This window comes from Artemia sp. Qi Xiang Cuo, chromosome 4, assembly GCF_049724085.1.
Source record: "Artemia sp. Qi Xiang Cuo chromosome 4, ASM4972408v1, whole genome shotgun sequence".
Lineage (NCBI taxonomy): Eukaryota > Metazoa > Arthropoda > Branchiopoda > Anostraca > Artemiidae > Artemia > Artemia sp. Qi Xiang Cuo.
The window spans coordinates 23,232,285-23,252,494 of record NC_142797.1 but is presented as its reverse complement, the minus strand read 5'-3'; the positions used below and the strand labels follow the sequence as shown (position 1 = coordinate 23,252,494).

The 20,210-nt window shown below is 33.3% G+C and overlaps 1 protein-coding gene across 4 annotated transcripts in view; it reads left to right on the top strand.

Moving 5' to 3' along the window:
- LOC148952904 (uncharacterized) overlaps positions 1-20,210 on the top strand; it is a 175,392-nt gene that overhangs the window by 45,112 nt on the left and 110,070 nt on the right. For 3 of the 4 annotated variants that reach the window (XM_089088153.1, XM_089088152.1, XM_089088154.1), the window contains exon 8: positions 18,873-19,223. The exons of the other annotated variant lie outside the window; for it this stretch is intronic. In XM_089088153.1, coding sequence (XP_088944279.1) covers positions 18,873-19,223 — 351 coding nt within the window. The remainder of the gene's footprint in view (positions 1-18,872; positions 19,224-20,210) is intronic. 4 annotated transcript variants of the gene reach the window in all.

Genomic DNA, 20,210 nt, shown 5'->3' with positions numbered 1-20,210 from the left:
CCTACGGCTTTTTCTTCTTTGAAATTACAAACAGGAAAAAGCCTACGACTTTTTCTTCTTTGAAATAGTAAGAGACGAACCTCAAACAATCAAGTAGTCGTTCTTTAATGTAATGATTTTCTTATTGCATAAATAGCACAATTCAAGTCTTCTATCAATCATTAGAATATAAATTATTGTCAAAAATTGTATTTTATTTGAATATTTCAGTTACTGTGGCTATAGTTCGTTCTTTATTGTATCTCAAATAATCAAGTAGCTAGCTAATTCCAAAGGTATTCAATTTTTGTTATTCTAATGATCTTTTTTTATTGTAACTAGGTTTCAGCCATCTCTACAGCCATGATACTATTGGAAATTACATAATCCCTATTTATGTTTTAGTTAACATGGGCAAGGTGTCGTTCTTTATTGTAATGCAACCCGGATCATTTTCTTAAATCCTGGATCACAAGACATCTTAGTAGCAATCCTTACGCGTGCTCGAGCTTTATTGCGTTCGGTGGCATTTTTATCTCTTTTAAATAAACTTTTCTGATATTTCAGGATGTTAGCTTTATTTTTTGTGTAGTAAAGTTTTCTATTAGTAGAAATTTGGATTGTTCTATTTTGATATTGTTTTTGGTTATTCTTTCTTTTTTTCCACTCGCGTGAGACCATATTTTTTCAAGGTTTAAAATTATTAAGCACACAAAATCCCGTGTCGAGTATCTAAAACCTAGCATAAAACAAAACTAATTTTAAAATTTTCAGGTATTTATCTTGTTTGAATTACAAAATTAGTATTATTGGTTAGACACCATAAATATTTTTGCAGTTTACATAATAAGTTTAGTGATTCTGGACTGAAAACTAAAATAATTGCAATTATGAGACAATAATATGGAATGTACTTTACGAGTTACAAACCAAAAAAAGTTTGGTTCCAGGATACAATAATAAATTTGAACTGAGATGAAAAAAAAATTTCTTCCAGGAGACAAAAAGCAAAACTAATTTTAGAATTTTCATGTATTTTTGTTGTTTAAATTAAAAAATTACTATTACTGATTAGGCATCATAAATATTTTTGCAGTTTACATAATAATTTTAGCGATTAAGCCAAAAAAGAAAATTTTGGTTCCAGGAGTTTCGGTTACTATTGAGACAAGTAGCTATTATTACTATAGAGTTCATTACATGGACTGTTTTATTGCTTCAAAATTCAAATATCTTTGAAAAGACTGCAGTATGAAAATACATCAAAAATGCAATTTTTTTGACAAAATTGATTCTACTTTAAAAAGTATTTTATTTTTAAATACAAAAGTGACTAGATGTTGCAATTTCCTTTAAAATGAGCTATTATACAGCTCTCTATGATTTTCCAGTGCCCAGCTAGCTGAGCAGAAAGAAAAAGCGGAAAGAAAAAAATATCCCGTTTGTGGAGAATAACGTGGTAAAAGTCAATTTTCTTGATTTTCAAGCCAATATATTTTCTTTGTTATTCAAGCCAAAGGGCGGTAAGTTTCCTTTATAGAGGATTCGGACAAGGCGGTTCTAATGGTGTACTTTTTGTTTTGATCTGACTCTGTTTTTAGGAGTTGGGGGGTTTTATATTTCTTGACATTGGAGGTGATCGTCTCTTACTAGGTTGCTAGCTACCGCTGCAACCCGGATCTTAGTAGCAATCCTTACGCGTGCTCGAGCTTTATTGCGTTTGGTGGCATTTTTATCTCTTTTAAATAAACTTTTCTGATATTTCAGGATGTTAGCTTTATTTTTTGTGTAGTAAAGTTTTCTATTAGTAGAAATTTGGATTGTTCTATTTTGATATTGTTTTTGGTTATTCTTTCTTTTTTTCCACTCGCGTGAGACCATATTTTTTCAAGGTTTAAAATTATTAAGCACACAAAATCCCGTGTCGAGTATCTAAAACCTAGCATAAAACAAAACTAATTTTAAAATTTTCAGGTATTTATCTTGTTTGAATTACAAAATTAGTATTATTGGTTAGACACCATAAATATTTTTGCAGTTTACATAATAAGTTTAGTGATTCTGGACTGAAAACTAAAATAATTGCAATTATGAGACAATAATATGGAGATATGTACTTTACGGGTTACAAACCAAAAAAAGTTTGGTTCCAGGATACAATAATAAATTTGAACTGAGATGAAAAAAAAGTTTCTTCCAGGAGACAAAAAGCAAAACTAATTTTAGAATTTTCATGTATTTTTGTTGTTTAAATTAAAAAATTACTATTACTGATTAGGCATCATAAATATTTTTGCAGTTTACATAATAATTTTAGCGATTAAGCCAAAAAAGAAAATTTTGGTTCCAGGAGTTTCGGTTACTATTGAGACAAGTAGCTATTATTACTATAGAGTTCATTACATGGACTGTTTTATTGCTTCAAAATTCAAATATCTTTGAAAAGACTGCAGTATGAAAATACATCAAAAATGCAATTTTTTTGACAAAATTGATTCTACTTTAAAAAGTATTTTATTTTTAAATACAAAAGTGACTAGATGTTGCAATTTCCTTTAAAATGAGCTATTATACAGCTCTCTATGATTTTCCAGTGCCCAGCTAGCTGAGCAGAAAAAAAAAGCGGAAAGAAAAAAATATCCCGTTTGTGGAGAATAACGTGGTAAAAGTCAATTTTCTTGATTTTCAAGCCAATATATTTTCTTTGTTATTCAAGCCAAAGGGCGGTAAGTTTCCTTTATAGAGGATTCGGACAAGGCGGTTCTAATGGTGTACTTTTTGTTTTGATCTGACTCTTTTTTTAGGAGTTGGGGGGTTTTATATTTCTTGAAATTGGAGGTGATCGTCTCTTACTAGGTTGCTAGCTACCGCTGCAACCCGGACTACTCAGATTGTTATAGGTGACTTCAGCCATCATAATTTCCTTGTCAGATCTAGTTTTAGAGCATTTTTCAATAGTTGTCTCGTACTTTTCAGGACAGTTTGTTCTACTACACAGAGAATTTTTTGCCAAATATTCAGTAGAACTAAACGAACTGTTTAAAACACAGTTAGAAATGCTTTTTTCTTGAGTCGGTGTTCCAGGAATTTGTTCTAAATCATTAGTCTTACAAACACATTTACTAATAACCCTAACAGGCTCGTTTTCGCCATAATTGAAAAACATTGCTTTTCCTTCGCTGTTGATAGGTATGCTTGTATATATATTTTTATTGCTGCTACATAAACTGCAATTGCTCCTTCCAAAATTAATATACGAATTTTCTAAGAAGTACGCCTCCGTATATTCACTGTGTTGTCGAACATTTTCCATTGCATCTATAAACTGTTCCACAGTTGCCAATCCACACCTTGGAAGCTTTTCGTTAAACTGACAACATTTCTTTTGGATATTGCTATGAAGCTTTGCCAAAGCATTTCTAGCCGACTTTTCAACAGCATCCGCTCTTTCAAAGAGAATTTTAATCTGTAATTTCGAATACTTTTCGTGATCCCGATAAAACATGCGTAAAATGTTTCTCAATTTACAAAGATCAGCCTGTATTTTTGCCATCTTCTTGTATTTCTGAATGTAATTTTTCCCTTTGTCCTTATGAGTTCTTCGGTACAACCTCGCAGAGAATTTAATTTTTTCATTATAGCTTTTGTCACCCCAGTATCTACCCATTATTCTGGTAGCAACTTTTTTCTTATGTTTGTTTCGGTAATCTATATCGTTATCATACCGTTCCTTGCTCTTTTGTTTCGCTGTCTCAATTTTCCCTTCTCGATACCCCTGATCCGTAAGATACCTCTGTTTTGCTCTGTCATATTTCATTTTCTTAAATCCTGGATCACAAGACATCTTAGTAGCAATCCTTACGCGTGCTCGAGCTTTATTGCGTTCGGTGGCATTTTTATCTCTTTTAAATAAACTTTTCTGATATTTCAGGATGTTAGCTTTATTTTTTGTGTAGTAAAGTTTTCTATTAGCAGAAATTTGGATTGTTCTATTTTGATATTGTTTTTGGTTATTCTTTCTTTTTTTCAACTCGCGTGAGACCATATTTTTTCAAGGTTTAAAATTATTAAGCACACAAAATCCCGTGTCGAGTATCTAAAACCTAGCATAAAACAAAACTAATTTTAAAATTTTCAGGTATTTATCTTGTTTGAATTACAAAATTAGTATTATTGGTTAGACACCATAAATATTTTTGCAGTTTACATAATAAGTTTAGTGATTCTGGACTGAAAACTAAAATAATTGCAATTATGAGAAAATAATATGGAATGTACTTTACGGGTTACAAACCAAAAAAAGTTTGTTTCCAGGATACAATAATAAATTTGAACTGAGATGAAAAAAAAATTTCTTCCAGGAGACAAAAAGCAAAACTAATTTTATAATTTTCATGTATTTTTGTTGTTTAAATTAAAAAATTACTATTACTGATTAGGCATCATAAATATTTTTGCAGTTTACATAATAATTTTAGCGATTAAGCCAAAAAAGAAAATTTTGGTTCCAGGAGTTTCGGTTACTATTGAGACAAGTAGCTATTATTACTATAGAGTTCATTACATGGACTGTTTTATTGCTTCAAAATTCAAATATCTTTGAAAAGACTGCAGTATGAAAATACATCAAAAATGCAATTTTTTTGACAAAATTGATTCTACTTTAAAAAGTATTTTATTTTTAAATACAAAAGTGACTAGATGTTGCAATTTCCTTTAAAATGAGCTATTATACAGCTCTCTATGATTTTCCAGTGCCCAGCTAGCTGAGCAGAAAAAAAAGCGGAAAGAAAAAAATATCCCGTTTGTGGAGAATAACGTGGTAAAAGTCAATTTTCTTGATTTTCAAGCCAATATATTTTCTTTGTTATTCAAGCCAAAGGGCGGTAAGTTTCCTTTATAGAGGATTCGGACAAGGCGGTTCTAATGGTGTACTTTTTGTTTTGATCTGACTCTGTTTTTAGGAGTTGGGGGGTTTTATATTTCTTGACATTGGAGGTGATCGTCTCTTACTAGGTTGCTAGCTACCGCTGCAACCCGGATTTCTAGCCATCTTTTCAACAGCATCTGCTCTTTCAAAGAGAATTTTAATCTGTAATTTTGAATATTTTTGCCATCTTCTTGGACTTCTGAATGTAATTTCTAACTTTGTCCTTATGCGTTCTTTGGTAAAGCCTCGCAGAGGTTGTAATTTTCATTATAGCTTTTCTAACCCCAGTATCTACCCATTATTCTGGTAGCAACTTTTTTCTTATGTTTGTTTCGGTAATCTTTATCATTATCATACTGTTCCTTCCTCTTTTGTCTAGCTTGCTCAATTGTTGCTTCTCTATAAACTTCATCATTGTGATAACGCTCCTTGATCTTTTCTCTAGGTTGCTGAATCGATGCCTCTCTATAAACTTCATCATTGTGATAACACTCCTTGATGTTTTGTGGCTCTCTCAATTTTTACTTCTCGATACACCTGGTCGGTTGAATACCTTTGCTTTTCTCTTTTCAAGATGCTATCTCTGTTTTATGTATAGTACTGTTTTTTAACTTATGTGTAGCTTGCTTGGACGAACCCATTATGTAACCGTTAGACGGAATGAAACCATTTTTCTATTGTGGCCTTTTATATAGTAATCATGACGTCATGGCGTAATGATGTTTTTTCATGAAGTCATGGCGTAATGATATTATTTCATGACGTGTTCAGGAATAACAACATAATGTCGTGTTTTTCTATTCACCTCATAGTTCTAAAAAAACTATGACGACATTCATTACTTATCTAGTAGGGTTTCAGACAATGTGGTTCTAATGATGCACTTTTGTTTTGATCTGACTCTATTTTTAGGAGTTTTGGGTTTTTATATTTCTTAGCATTGGGCGTGATCGTCTCTTATAATATTCGAATGATCGTCCTTTAATGTAATTTCATGCTATATTATTACAAAGAGGAAAAAACCTACGGCTTTTTCTTCTTTGAAATAGTAAGAGACTAGCCTCAAGCAATCAAGTAGCTAACTAAGTCCAATGTATGCAGTGGTATGTTATTCCAATGATCGTCTTTTAATGTAAACAGCCATGATACTGATGGGAATTACATAATCCCTATTTATGTTTCAGTTAACATGGGCTAGGTGTCGTTCTTTATTGTAAAAATTTTCTTCCAGGAGACAAAAAGGAAAACTAATTTTAGAATTTTCATGTATTTTTGTTGTTTAAATTAAAAAATTACTATTACTGATTAGGCATCATAAATATTTTTGCAGTTTACATAATAATTTTAGCGATTAAGCCAAAAAAGAAAATTTTGGTTCCAGGAGTTTCGGTTACTATTGAGACAAATAGCTATTATTACTATAGAGTTCATTACCATGAACTGTTTTATTGCTTCAAAATTCAAATATCTTTGAAAAGACTGCAGTATGAAAATACATCAAAAATGCAATTTTTTTGACAAAATTGTTTCTACTTTAAAAAGTATTTTATTTTTAATTACAAAAGTGACGAGATGTTGCAATTGCCTTTAAAATGAGCTATTATACAACTCTCTATGTTTTTCCAGTGCCCAGCTAGCTGAGCAGAAAAAAAAGCGGAAAGAAAAAAATATCCCGTTTGTGGAGAATAACGTGGTAAAAGTCTATTTTCTTGATATTCAAGCCAATATATTTTCTTTGTTATTCAAGCCAAAGGGCGGTAAGTTTCCTTTATAAAGGATTCGGACAAGGCGGTTCTAATGGTGTACTTTTTGTTTTGATCTGACTCTTTTCTTAGGAGTTGGGGGGTTTTATATTTCTTAACATTGGAGGTGATCTCTTACTAGGTTGCTAGCTACCGCTGCAACTCGGATAGTATAGGGAAGATATCGTTCTTTATTATATTCCAATGATCGTATTTTAATGTAATTTTCTTGATTTTCAAGCCAATATATTTCCCTTGCTGTTCAAGCCAAGGGACTGAAAGTTTTCTATACAGGGGTTTCGGACAAGGCGGTTCTAATGGTGTACTTTCTGTTTTGATCTGAGTCCTATTTTAGGAGCTATGGGTTTTTATATTTCTTAACATTGGACATGATCGTCTCTTAATAGGTTGTTAGCTATTGCTGCAACCCAGACTACCGCTTCAACCTGGACTATAGTGAAGTTGCCTATGCAAGTTAGTATAGGGAAGAGTTCGTTCTTTATTATACTTTACTATAACAACCAGGATGACGTCAGTTACAACTTGGAATTCGTTTTATGCTATATCATTACAAACAGGAAAAAGCCTATGGCTTTTTCTTCTTTGAAATAGTAAGAGACGAACCACAAGTAACTACCCCTGGAACCACCATTTAACAGTTACTATGCATGAGCGATCGTTCTTTACTGTAAATCTCCTTGATCTTTTGTTTGGCTGTCTCAATTTTTGCATGTCTATAATCTTCATCATTGTGATAACACATCTTGCTGTTTTGTTTTGCTCTCTCAATTATTACTTCTCGATACGCCTGGTCGGTTGAATACCTTTGTTTTGCTCTCTCAATTTTTACTTCTCGATGCGCCTGGTCGGTTGAATACCTTTGTTTTGCTCTCTCAATTATTACTTCTCGATACGCCTGGTCGGTTGAATACCTTTGTTTTGCTCTCTCAATTTTTACTTCTCGATGCGCCTGGTCGGTTGAATACCTTTGCTTTTCTCTTTTCAAGATACTATCTCTGTTGTTTGTGTAGTACTGTTTTTTCAAATTGCGTATAGCTTGCTTCGATCTAACCATTATTCTAATCAAGAATGAGAGAATTTACATCTGTGCCGTTCTTAAGCAGTAATTATGACGTCAAGGCGTAATGATTTTATTGACGTCAAGGCGCAATGATATTATTTCATGACGTCATCAGAAACAACAATATAATATCGTGTTTTTCTATTCACTTCATAGCTCTAATATAAAGCTACGACATTCATTATTTATCTAGTAGGGTTTCAGACAAGGTAGTTCTAATGATGTACTTTTGTTTTGATCTTACTCTATTTTTAGGAGTTTTGTTATATTTCTTAGCATGGGACTGATCGTCTCTTACTAGGTTGCTAGCTACTGCTGCAACCCAAATTCACATATATATTTATTTATGAGAGGCAGCCTGGCCGAGTGGTCCAAGACACTGGTGTTAGCCACCAGTCTCTTCGGAGGAGTGGGTTCAAATCTTACCGCTGGTATACGATTATGTTTGAAAGACTGCAGTGTGAAAAGACATCAAAAATGCAGTTTTTGGTGGAAAAATTTATTCTCTTTTAGAAATAATTTATTTTAGTTACTATATATTTTTAACCCAATTAATTTCCTTTAAAATGAGCTATTGAACAACCCTCTACGATGTTTCAGTGCCAAGCTATCTGTGGAAAAGAAAAAGAAAAAAAAAGAAAAAAGAAAAAAATATCCCGTTTGGGGAGAATAACGTGGTTAAAGTCAATTTTCTTGATTTTCATGCCAATATATTTCCCTTGGTGTTCAAGCCAAGGGACAGAAAGTTTCTTATACAGGGGTTTCGGACAAGGCGGTTCTAATGGTGTACTTTTTGTTTTGATCTGACTCCTCTGTTAGGAACTATGGGTTTTTATATTTCTTAACATTGGACGTGATCGTCTCTTACTAGGTTGCTAGCTACCGCTGCAACCCGGATTTTTTCAATTTGCGTGCAGCTTGCTTGATTGAAACCATTATGTAATTATGAATGTGAACATTTACAGTTCTGACGCTTCTTATATAGTAATTATGACGTCACAGCGTAATGATTTTATTGACGTCATAGCGCAATGATATTATTTCATGACGTCTTCAGAACAACAATATAATTTCGTGTTTTTCTATTCACGTCATAGCTCTAATATAAAACTATGACGACATTCAATATTTATCTAGTAGGGTTTTAGACAAGGTAATTCTAATGATGTACTTTTGTTTTGATTTTACTCTATTTTTAGGAGTTTTGTTATATTTCTTAGCATTGGACTGATCGTCTCTTACTAGATTGCTAGCTACTGCTGCAACCCTGATTCACATATATAGTTATTTATGAGAGGCAACCTGGCCGAGTGGTCCAAGGCACTGGTGTTAGCCACCAGTCTCTTCGGAGGCGTGGGTTCAAATCTTACCGCTGGTATACGATTATGTTTGAAAGACTGCAGTGTGAAAAGACATCGAAAATGCAGTTTTTGGTGGAAAAATTTATTCTCTTTTAGAAATAATTTATTTTAGTTAAAAAAGTTTTTAACCCAATCAATTTCCTTTAAAATGAGCTATTGAACAACCCTCAACGATGTTCCAGTGCCAAGCTATCTGTGGGAAAGAAAAAAAGAAAGAAAAATATATCCCGTTTAGGCAGAATGTTGTAGTAGCTGCCACTTTTCTTGATTTTCAAGCCAATATATTTCCCTTGCTGTTCAAGCCAAGGGATAGAAAGTTTCCTATACAGGGGTTTCGGACAAGGCGGTTCTAATGGTGTACTTTTTGTTTTGATCTGACTCCTTTGTTAGGAACTATGGGTTTTTATATTTCTTAACATTGGACGTGATCGTCTCTTACTAGGTTGCTAGCTACCGCTGCAACCCGGATATATGTGAAGAGAATCCCCCTTTTTTCACGCATGCTATAAAGACGATAATATGTTTCCTATACCTATTTAACCCAATTAATTTCCTTTAAAATGAGCCATTGAACAACTTTCTACGATGTCCCAGTGCAAAGCTATCTCTGGATAACAAGAAAGAAAAAAATATCCCGTTTAGGCAGAATGTTGTAGTAGCTGCCACTTTTCTTGATTTGCAAGCCAATATATTTCCCTTACTGTTCAAGCCAAATGACAGAAAGTTTCCTATACAGGGGCTTCGGACAAGGCGGTTCTAATAGTGTACTTTTTGTTTTGATCTGACTCCTTTTTTAGGAACTATGGGTTTTTACATTTCTTAACATTGGACGTGATCGTCTCTTACTAGGTTGCTAGCTACCGCTAAAACCCGGAAAACCCGGAGTAATTTATTTACATCCTAACTAAAATAATGGAGATAATATGAATGAACCACAGAGTTCAGTTTCTTTGGGCTTGAGTTCGTTTTAACTGTATATACAAACAGTCTTTTAAATAGTAAGAGACTAAACTCAAACAATCAAGTAGCTAACTAAGTCCAATGTAAGGAATGTTTTTTTATTTCAGTGATCGTCTTTTAATGTAAACTAACCTATACTAAAATTAAGTGGCGTTTAACATTTAGCATAAGAAAGAGGTCGTCCTTTATTATATACTTTCTTTGACAGTATGTATTACAGCGGTGCACTTGATGGTCTTTGACCAGTTTGTGAAGAGTTGGACTAGTCAATCTATTTGGTATTTCACAAGTAATAATACTATTGATATACTTAATCACTTCAGACACTGTTGATTTCCCAATAATAGGAGCATCTTCAATCCACAACACACAGTGTACATGAGGCACACCTCGTTTCTGATACTTGATACGCCAGAAATGATCCTTAATTTTACCAAACAAAGGATTTGTCTTTGAACAAATTAGCTCATTAAATATAGGTGTCCATTTTTGTCAAAGTGCATGGAAACTGCAATTGGATCTAGACACGTCAACTCTGCTGGGGTCATTTTTGCCACACCAGGTAAGTTGTTATGGACAGTCCGTAAATAGTCAATAAATTCAGGAGAGTACCACTCAGCACATGAAACTGTCAGAAACAAAGTAGGTGGACCCAATTGCTCAATCATTGACTTTACTTTATAGGAAAGAGATTGAAAATACTGCTCAGATCCTCTGATTTTTGATTTAACGGAAAACAAAGTCGCTTCCATCTCTCCATCACGGGAATGAAGCCTGTCCATAAATTGACGAGCATTTTGATTTGGTTTCACAGTCCGCAACATATGACCAACGCTATTACACATGTAAAAGAATTCTTGCAATTGGAAGCTGTGAAAAAGAAACTGTTTGTCAAGACGAAACTTAGTATGTCTGCTAAGAAGCCTTGATTTAAAATATTCTGCATTCCTAATCCGAAATGGTCTTGCCTTGTCACGCAAGCCATATTTGCCTTTCGGGAAAAGATTTGGAAACACTTTTAGATCAAGTTCTTCCTGAAATAAGTCTTCGCTCTCACCTTTTAGTTTCTTGATTTGAAATTGGTCAGTACCAAGATCTTTCATTTGCTTAAAATCTTCAATAAAGTCTTTTGGAACCGCTGAATTGAGAGGCTGGACAGAAAAATGTTAAACCAATGTAGATTTTGCGCTTTCTGTCAGTTTCTGAAGGATTGCAGCTTCCGGTATTTCAGGTATATTATCAACACCAACCGCTTTTTCAGCAAGACGGGCTTCAAGTATTTTTTTTAAATCTTCTAGGGTGTATGCATGTATTGTTTTATAGAGACTGTTGTTCTCTCTTAACCACAACAGTGCTTCATGGACTTTTCTCAGATCTATTAGTGCAGTCCAAACATTCTTGTTGTAAGTAGGCTGACCATTGACAATGACTACAAAACTATCAATGTTAAGAAGTTTTTCAGGCTGAATATCTGCATTTGCTTGCACATCAACAGGTAGATATACTATTCTCCCCTTAAGAGCGTCAACAAGTTCTGTTCTAGGTCTCTTCAATGCAGTTACTTGCCCTAATCTGACGATCGTAAGACAAGGCATTACAAATCGAATCATTGCCATTTCAAAATTATTTAAACACTTTATACATTCCGGTGTACAGTCTATATGAAGGTTATTTAATACTGATCGGACATTCTCCTGACTTTTCAACATTTTCCCAGCACAGTAATCACAGACAAAGAATGAATCTATGACATCCTCTTTCCAACCTGTACATTGAATTAGTTGTTCTCTGTCATCTTTGGGTATGTCCTGTTGTAGGTGTTCTAAAATCGTGGCCATCATTACATCAAAACCTTTCTTATTTGAAAGGGATCTTAGACTCTTCAATTGGTATTTTGTCTTTATCTGCTCACAACTGTCACAATGCATTGTGGGGTATACATCCCTAATGTTAGCTACCTTATCAAGGCTCTCACCAAATAATTTTATTATTGTATTTTCATCCACAGAAACTCTAATATTGCTATCACCGTAAATGAAGTCTTGACTATTATTACGACAGAGTCTACTTGACACTTCTTCTATTTAATGACTTAGTTCCTTGTACGAGCCCTCGACTTTTAGTAGATTAATATGTTGTATAATCTTACATTTTGATACTGCCTTATATACGCTATTAATGAAACAGTTCAAGACAGGAAAATGTGGAGCTAGTGCCCTTAGAGAACGCAAATAGCTCTGACATCCCTCATTTGGGCTACAGTATAACGAATGCCCATGCTTTCTTGTGTCCCTGTAATTGATTTCACAATAATCCAAGCCGCCAAGGTAGAAATTAACCACTTTGTCAGTTGAAAATTTTAATGCTATATTATTTTAAAGGATATCAAAAAGAATTTGACATAATTCAATATCCGTCGGATAGAGCTTGCAGATATCAGGGTGACATTGCCAAGTAACCTGCTGCCCAATTTTTGGTTTTGAATGATTACTCAGATTGTTATAGGTGACTTCAGCCATCATAATTTCCTTGTCAGATCTAGATTCAGAGCATTCTTCAATAGTTGTCTCGTACTTTTCAGGACAGTTTGTTCTACTACACAGAGAATTTTTTTGCCAAATATTCAGTAGAACTAAAAGAACTGTTTAAAACACAGTTAGAAATACTTTTTTCTTGAGTCGGTGTTCCAGGAATTTGTTCTAAATCATTAGTTTTACAAACACATATACTAATAACCATAACAGGCTCGTTTTCGCCATAATTGAAAAACATTGCTTTTCCTTCGCTGTTGATAGGTATGCTTGTATATATGTTTTTATTGCTGCTACATAAACTGCAATCGCTCCTTCCAAAATTAATATACGAATTTTCAAAGAAGTACGCCTCCGTATATTCACTGTGTTGTCGAACATTTTCCATTGCATCTGTAAACTGTTCCGCAGTTGCCAATCCATACCTTGGAAGCTTTTCATTAAACTGACAATATTTCTTTTGGATATTACTATGAAGCTTTGCCAAGGAATTTCTAGCCGACTTTTCAACAGCATCCGCTCTTTCAAAGAGAATTTTAATCTGTAATTTTGAATACTTTTCGTGATCCCGATAAAACATGCCTAAAATGTTTCTCAATTTACAAAGATTAGCCTGCATTTTTGCCATCTTCTTGTATTTCTGAATGTAATTTTTCCCTTTGTCCTTATGCGTTCTTCGGTACAACCTCGCAGAGAATTTAATTTTTTCATTATAGATTTTGTCAGCCCAGTAACGCTCCTTGATCTTTTGTTTGGCTGTCTCAATTTTTGCTTCTCGATACACCTGGACGGTTGAATACCTTTGCTTTTGGTTTTTCTTATATTTGATGCGGTAATCTTCATCATTGTGATAACTCTCCTTGATCTTTTGTTTGGCTGTCTCAATTTTTGCTTATCGATACACCTGGACGGTTGAATACCTTTGCTTTTGGTTTTTCTTATATTTTTTGCGGTAATCTTCATCATTGTGATAACTCTCCTTGATCTTTTGTTTGGCTGTCTCAATTTTTGCATGTCTATAATCTTCATCATTGTGATAACACATCTTGCTGTTTTGTTTTGCTCTCTCAATTATTACTTCTCGATACGCCTGGTCGGTTGAATACCTTTGTTTTGCTCTCTCAATTTTTACTTCTCGATGCGCCTGGTCGGTTGAATATTTTTGCTTTTCTCTTTTCAAGATACTATCTCTGTTGTTTGTGTAGTACTGTTTTTTCAAATTGCGTATAGCTTGCTTCGATCTAACCATTATTCTAATCAAGACTGAGAAAATTTACATCTTTGTTGTTCTTAAGTAGTAATTATGACGTCACGGCGTAATGATTTTTCTATTCACGTCATAGCTCTAATCTAATATAAAGCTATGACGACATTCATTATTTATCTAGTAGGGTTTCAGACAAGGTAGTTTCAATGATGTACTTTCGTTTTGATCTTACTCTATTTTTAGGAGTTTTGTTATATTTCTTAGCATGGGACTGATTGTCTCTTACTAGGTTGCTAGCTACTGCTGCAACCCAAATTCACATATATATTTATTTATGAGAGGCAGCCTGGCCGAGTGGTCCAAGACACTGGTGTTAGCCACCAGTCTCTTCGGAGGCGTGGGTTCAAATCTTACCGCTGGTATACGATTATGTTTGAAAGACTGCAGTGTGAAAAGACATCAAAAATGCAGTTTTTGGTGGAAAAATTTATTCTCTTTTAGAAATAATTTCTTTTAGTTACTATAGATTTTTAACCCAATTAATTTCCTTTAAAATGAGCTATTGAACAACCCTCTACGATGTTCCAGTGCCAAGCTATCTGTGGAAAAGAAAAAAGAAAAAAGAAAAAAATATCCCGTTTGGGGAGAATAACGTGGTTAAAGTCGATTTTCTTGATTTTAAAGCCAAAATATTTCCCTTGCTGTTCAAGCCAAGGGACAGAAGTTTCCTATACAGGGGTTTAGGACAAGGCGGTTCTAATGGTGTACTTTTTGTTTTGATCTGACTCCTTTTTTAGGAACTAGGGGTTTTTATATTTCTTAACATTGGACGTGATCGTCTCTTACTAGGTTGCTAGCTACCGCTGCAACCCGGATACAATATCTTAGCATTGGACTGATCGTCTCTTGCTAGGTTGCTAGCTACTGCAGCAACCCAAATTATGAGAGGCAGCCTGGCCGAGTGGTCTAAGGCACTGGTGTTAGCCACCAGTCTCTTCGGAGGCGTGGGTTCAAATCTTGCCGCTGGTATACGATTATGTTTGAAAGACTGCAGTGTGAAAAGACATCAAAAATGCAGTTTTTGGTTGAAAAATTATTCTCTTTTAGAAATAATTTATTTTAGTTACTATAGATTTTTAACCCAATTAATTTCCTTTAAAATGAGCCATTGATTAACTCTCTACGATGTTCCAGTGCCAAGCTATCTCTGGATACAAAAGAAAAAAAAAAGAAAAAAATATCCCGTTTAGGCAGAATATTGTAGAAGCCGCCACTTTTCTTTATTTTCAAGCCAATATATTTCCCTTGCTGTTCAAGCCAAGGGACAGAAAGTTTCCTATACAGGAGTTTCGGACAAGGCGGTTCTAATGGTGTACTTTTTTTTTGATCTGACTCCTCTGTTAGGAACTATGGGTTTTTATATTTCTTAACATTGGACGTGATCGTCTCTTACTAGGTTGCTAGCTACCGCTGCAACCCGGATTATAGTGAAAAAATCGTAGTTTTCAGTTATGAAGAGTCCTAAGACGTGTCCAAGGGGGAATTAATGTTTTGTTTTCAGTAGTTTTCTGAGTGAAAAAATCGTAGTTTTCAGTTATGAATAGTCCTAAGACGTGTCCTAGGGGCAATCAATGTTTTTTTTCAGTAGTTTTCTGAGTGAAAAAATTTTAGTGAAAAATCGTAGTTTTCAGTTATGAATAGGCATAAGACGTGTCTAAGGGGGAATTAACGTTTTTGTTTTCAGTGGTTTTTTGAGAGAAAAAATTATAGTGAAAAAATCGTAGTTATCAGTTATGAATAGTCCTAAGCCAATGTCCAAGGGGTAATTAATGTTTTTGTTTTCAGTAGTTTTTTGAGTGAAAAAATATTGTTAAAAAATCGTAGTTTTCAGTTATGAATAGTCCTAAGACATGTCCAAGGGGTAATTAATGTTTTTGTTTTCAGTTGTTTTTTCAGTGAAAAAATTAATCTTAAAAAATTGTAGTTTTCAGTTATTATTGGTCTTAAGACATGTCCAAGGGGTAATTAATGTTTTGTTTTCAGTAGTTTTTTAAGTGAAAAAATTAATCTGAATAAATCGTAGTTTTCAGTTATGAATAGTCCTAAGACATGTCCAAGGGGTAATTAATGCTTTTGTTTTCAGTAGTTTTTTTTAGTGAAAAAATCGTTGTTTTCAAAAAATGAATAGTTTTAAGACGTATCCTAGGGGCAATTAATGTTTTTGTTTTCAGTAGTTTTTTGAGTGAAAAAATTACTGTGAAAAAATCGTAGTTTTCAGTTATGATTAGTCCTAAGACATGTCCAAGGGGTAATTAATGTTTTTGTTTTCAGTAGTTTTTTGAGTTAAAAAATTATTGTGAAAAAATCGTAGTTTTAAGTTATGATTAGTCTTAAGACATGTCCAAGGGGTAATTAATGTTTTTGTTTTCAGTAGTTTTTTTTAGTGAAAAAATCGTTGTTTTCAAAAAATGAATAGTTTTAAGACGTATCCTAGGGGCAATTAATGTTTTTGTTTTCAGGAGTTTTTTTAGTGAAAAAATCAATGTGAAAAATTGTAGTTTTCAGTTTTGATTAGTCCTATGACATGTCCAAGGGGTAATTAATGTTTTTGTTTTCAGTAGTTTTTTGAGTGAAAAAATTACTGTTAAAAAATAGTAGTTTTAAGTTTTGATTAGTCCTAAGACATGTCCAAGGGGTAATTAATGTTTTTGTTTTCAGTAGTTTTTTGAGTGACAAAATCGTAGTTTTCAAAAAATGAATAGTCCTAAGACATGTCCAAGGGCCAATTAATGTTTTTGTTTTCAGTAGTTTTTCTAGTGAAAAAATCGTAGTTTTCAAAAAATGAATAGTCCTAAGACGTGTCCAAGGGGCAATTAATGTTTTAGTTTTTGATGCACTTGGTACTGTAAGTAAAAATATTGGGTATATCTAAGCTTTATGTTAATTGTTAAAAGAACCGGTGTGATCAAATTTTATTTCCGATATTTCCGCCGAATTTTAAAGATTTAGCAAAATTTTAAATCGATCTTAGCCGAATTCCTGTCGCAATTGGGATTTATTCGACTGCTACAAAATGTCTCACAAATTGTGGTGTATCTTTTCACAGGAAATGGATAATATGCGAAATATTCTTTATTTTGACGTTTATTTTTATTTATAATTTTAAAAATCATTTAGTTTTTTTAAAATAAAATAAAGCTTTTTTTATAAATTTTATATAAGTTCTGTCTGTAGCGTCTTTCACTGTGTCTGTAGCGTGTAAGTCATGCGATAGTGCCAGAAAAAGGATTGTATTGAATTTCTGGTGTCCCAAGACCGAAAAATGAAACGAGTCCTAGCATCAATTTTTCTACGTATCTAACCTTGTCCTTGAAGAATTTCTTATCATAAACTTTGCATTTTTTATTATTTATATTTTTATTAATTATTTTATTTATAAAAATATGCGTAAATATGTAAAGAGCTCTGAATAGACTGGGTCGGAGAAGGAGCATGCGTAGCTGTGTTGACCTCTGGCGGTTTCGTGCTGCAGTTGTTAGTAATATTAGTAGTATATAATATCATTTGTTATATTTATTTCTTAACAAAATTTATTTTTTTATATTTTATTTTATATTATATTTTATTATTTATTATTAGCTAATTGCTTTTCTTAGCTAATGACCTGCTTTGTCTAAAAACGGAGGTGATAGAGACAAATGCTTTGTATATTTTTAATTCGCATGTCTCATTTGTCTTAAAACAAGCATTTGTCATGTTTATTGAAAGCAAAGTAATTTTTTAAATTTTATTTTATATTATATTTTATTATTTATTATTAGCTAATTGCTTTTCTTAGCTAATGACCTGCTTTGTCTAAAAACGGGGGTGATAGAGACAAATGCTTTGTATATTTTTAATTCGCATTTCTCATTTGTCTTAAAACAAGTATTTGTCATGTTTATTTGAAAGCAAAGTAATTTTTTTATATTTTATTTTATATTATATTTTATTATTTATTATTAGCTAATTGCTTTTCTTAGCTAATGACCTGCTTTGTCTAAAAACAGGGGTGATAGAGACAAATGCTTTGTATATTTTTAATTCGCATGTCTCATTTGTCTTAAAACAAGTGTTGAACAAGTATTTGATATGTTTATTTGAAAGCAAAGTAATTTTTTTATATTTTATTTTATATTATATTTTATTATTTATTATTAGCTAATTGCTTTTCTTAGCTAATGACCTGCTTTGTCTAAAAACGGGGGTGATAGAGACAAATGCTTTGTATATTTTTAATTCGCATGTCTCATTTGTCTTAAAACAAGTGTTGAACAAGTATTTGTCATGTTCATTTGAAAGCAAAGTAATTTTTTTATATTTTATTGTGTATTTGATTTTATAGTATGTTGTTTATTATTAACTAATTGTTTTTCTTAGTTAACAATCTGCTTAGATTAATCTAAAAAATGGTGAGTGATGGAAACAAACTGCTTTATATATTTCAACATGTTTCAATTGTCATAAAACAAGTGTTAAATACCAAGATATCCGTCGAAGCTTTTTTTGTGTAATTACTGTAACTGCCACTGCATAATGCTGAACTTTTCTACGAGTTGTTTCCCGTGTCAAGCCCTAGCATTCACTTTCTATGGCTTCTAGGGCCAAATGAAAAGCGGGTTGTCCCAGAATCGGTTGGGAGGATGTAAGGAATGATTTAAGGGAAATAGAAGCTTCTTGGAAGGATATCAAGCAAGGCCGTATCCAGGAGCCCCCCGAAATCTTTGTCTGACTCTTAACAATTTAACAAAAATGGATATAAACAATTTTTTTAATGCGTTTTTTGAGTTTTTTTGGTATAAAACCCCCTCCGAAAAAAATCCTTGTGTAAAACACCCCCGAAAAAAAAATCCTGGTTACGGCCCTGGTGTCAATAGGGAGGCTTTGAATTGATTGGAATGGAGTAAGAATGTTCGTAGCTGTGTGGGCCTCAGGTTGCTTGGTGCTGTAGGGAGTTGTTAGTAGTAGTAGTATTCTAACATTGCCCTTGAAGAATCTGTATTGTTTTCTTTTGAAGAATCTGACTAATTGTTTTCTTTTAGGCTGAAAACGCCGACGAAAGAGTTGTACCTAAAACTGTCAAAGAATTGGAAGTAACAATTATTCAGGGAAATACACCAACGTGCTCTATCATTACACTTTATAACGAGAACCACGAGATCCTGATGTCGAAAGAATTGGCGGAAGCTCCTTTGGAAATTAATATTCCTAACAAACTCATTGGTGAAATACTAAAGTCAGTTCCAGAGCTAGTGTTAGAGCACTCGAGTGTTCAACTGAAAATTGTTAGGAAATATATGGATCAGACTAATAGAAAGATGAAGACGAGAATATCAAAGGTTGCGTTGCGTGCGAGCACGACAGACAGACCGCCTGAGAAGACAGAGCCACCTGTAAGTTTTTGATTTATCTTTACCCTTTTCTCTACTGTTCTGTTTTTATGATAAGATCTTAAGACTGTATTTAATTAAGATACGATGTCTGCCACTTCGCAATATGAATTTTTTTTTTTTTACAAAGTAGAACCACTAGTCCCTGTGGAAATGATTTCTTTGTGATTCAGAAATATAGGAGCTTGATTGAAATTTAATTTAACGAATGAAAATAGTGTCATCTATACTTATGGAATGTTTACTTGTGTTTCTTTTGGCGAGGGTTTCAAAAGTGCAGTAAAAACGGTTTTTTTACTGTGTCTAAACGAGAAAAAAAATGTTGGAATACCGGTGTAGTGTTTAAAAATCTTTAAATAACATGAGTAAGATTAGGGGAAAGAAGTATATGCTAAATGTATTCATGTAATAATTCTTTAAAGTTCCTTTTATACAGGATAAAATTTTGGATAAAAAAATATAGATAAAGATTTGGTAAACAAAGTTTTTAAAAGCTTTGGTAAAGGTAAAGGTAAAGCTTTGATTTTCACTAATGAGGGTCTTTGTATGAAAGATAACAAAATTTAACTCCTTGTAAAACAAAAAGATTGAATTATGGTAACACATTTGGACAGGTGAAATTCAGCTTGTTAATTTCACATAAATGCCTCCACTTCATGTAACTGCCTCCACTTCATGTATGGTAGGTATTATGCCACCACCTCATATAAAGGTGGGACTCACTATAAACTTCGTGAAAGCAGTAAACAATAACTCAGATGCTTTTCGGCACTTAACCAATAAGTTTCACGTAAATGCCTTCACTTCATATAAAGCTGCATTATGCCCCCACCTCATATAAAGCTGGAACTCATTAAGATCTTCGTGAAGGCAGTAAACTACAACTCAGATGCTTTTCGGCACCCAGCCAATATGTTTCACATAAATTCCTCAACTTCATATAAAGCTGCATTATGCCCCCACCTCATATAAAGCTCGGACTCACTATGA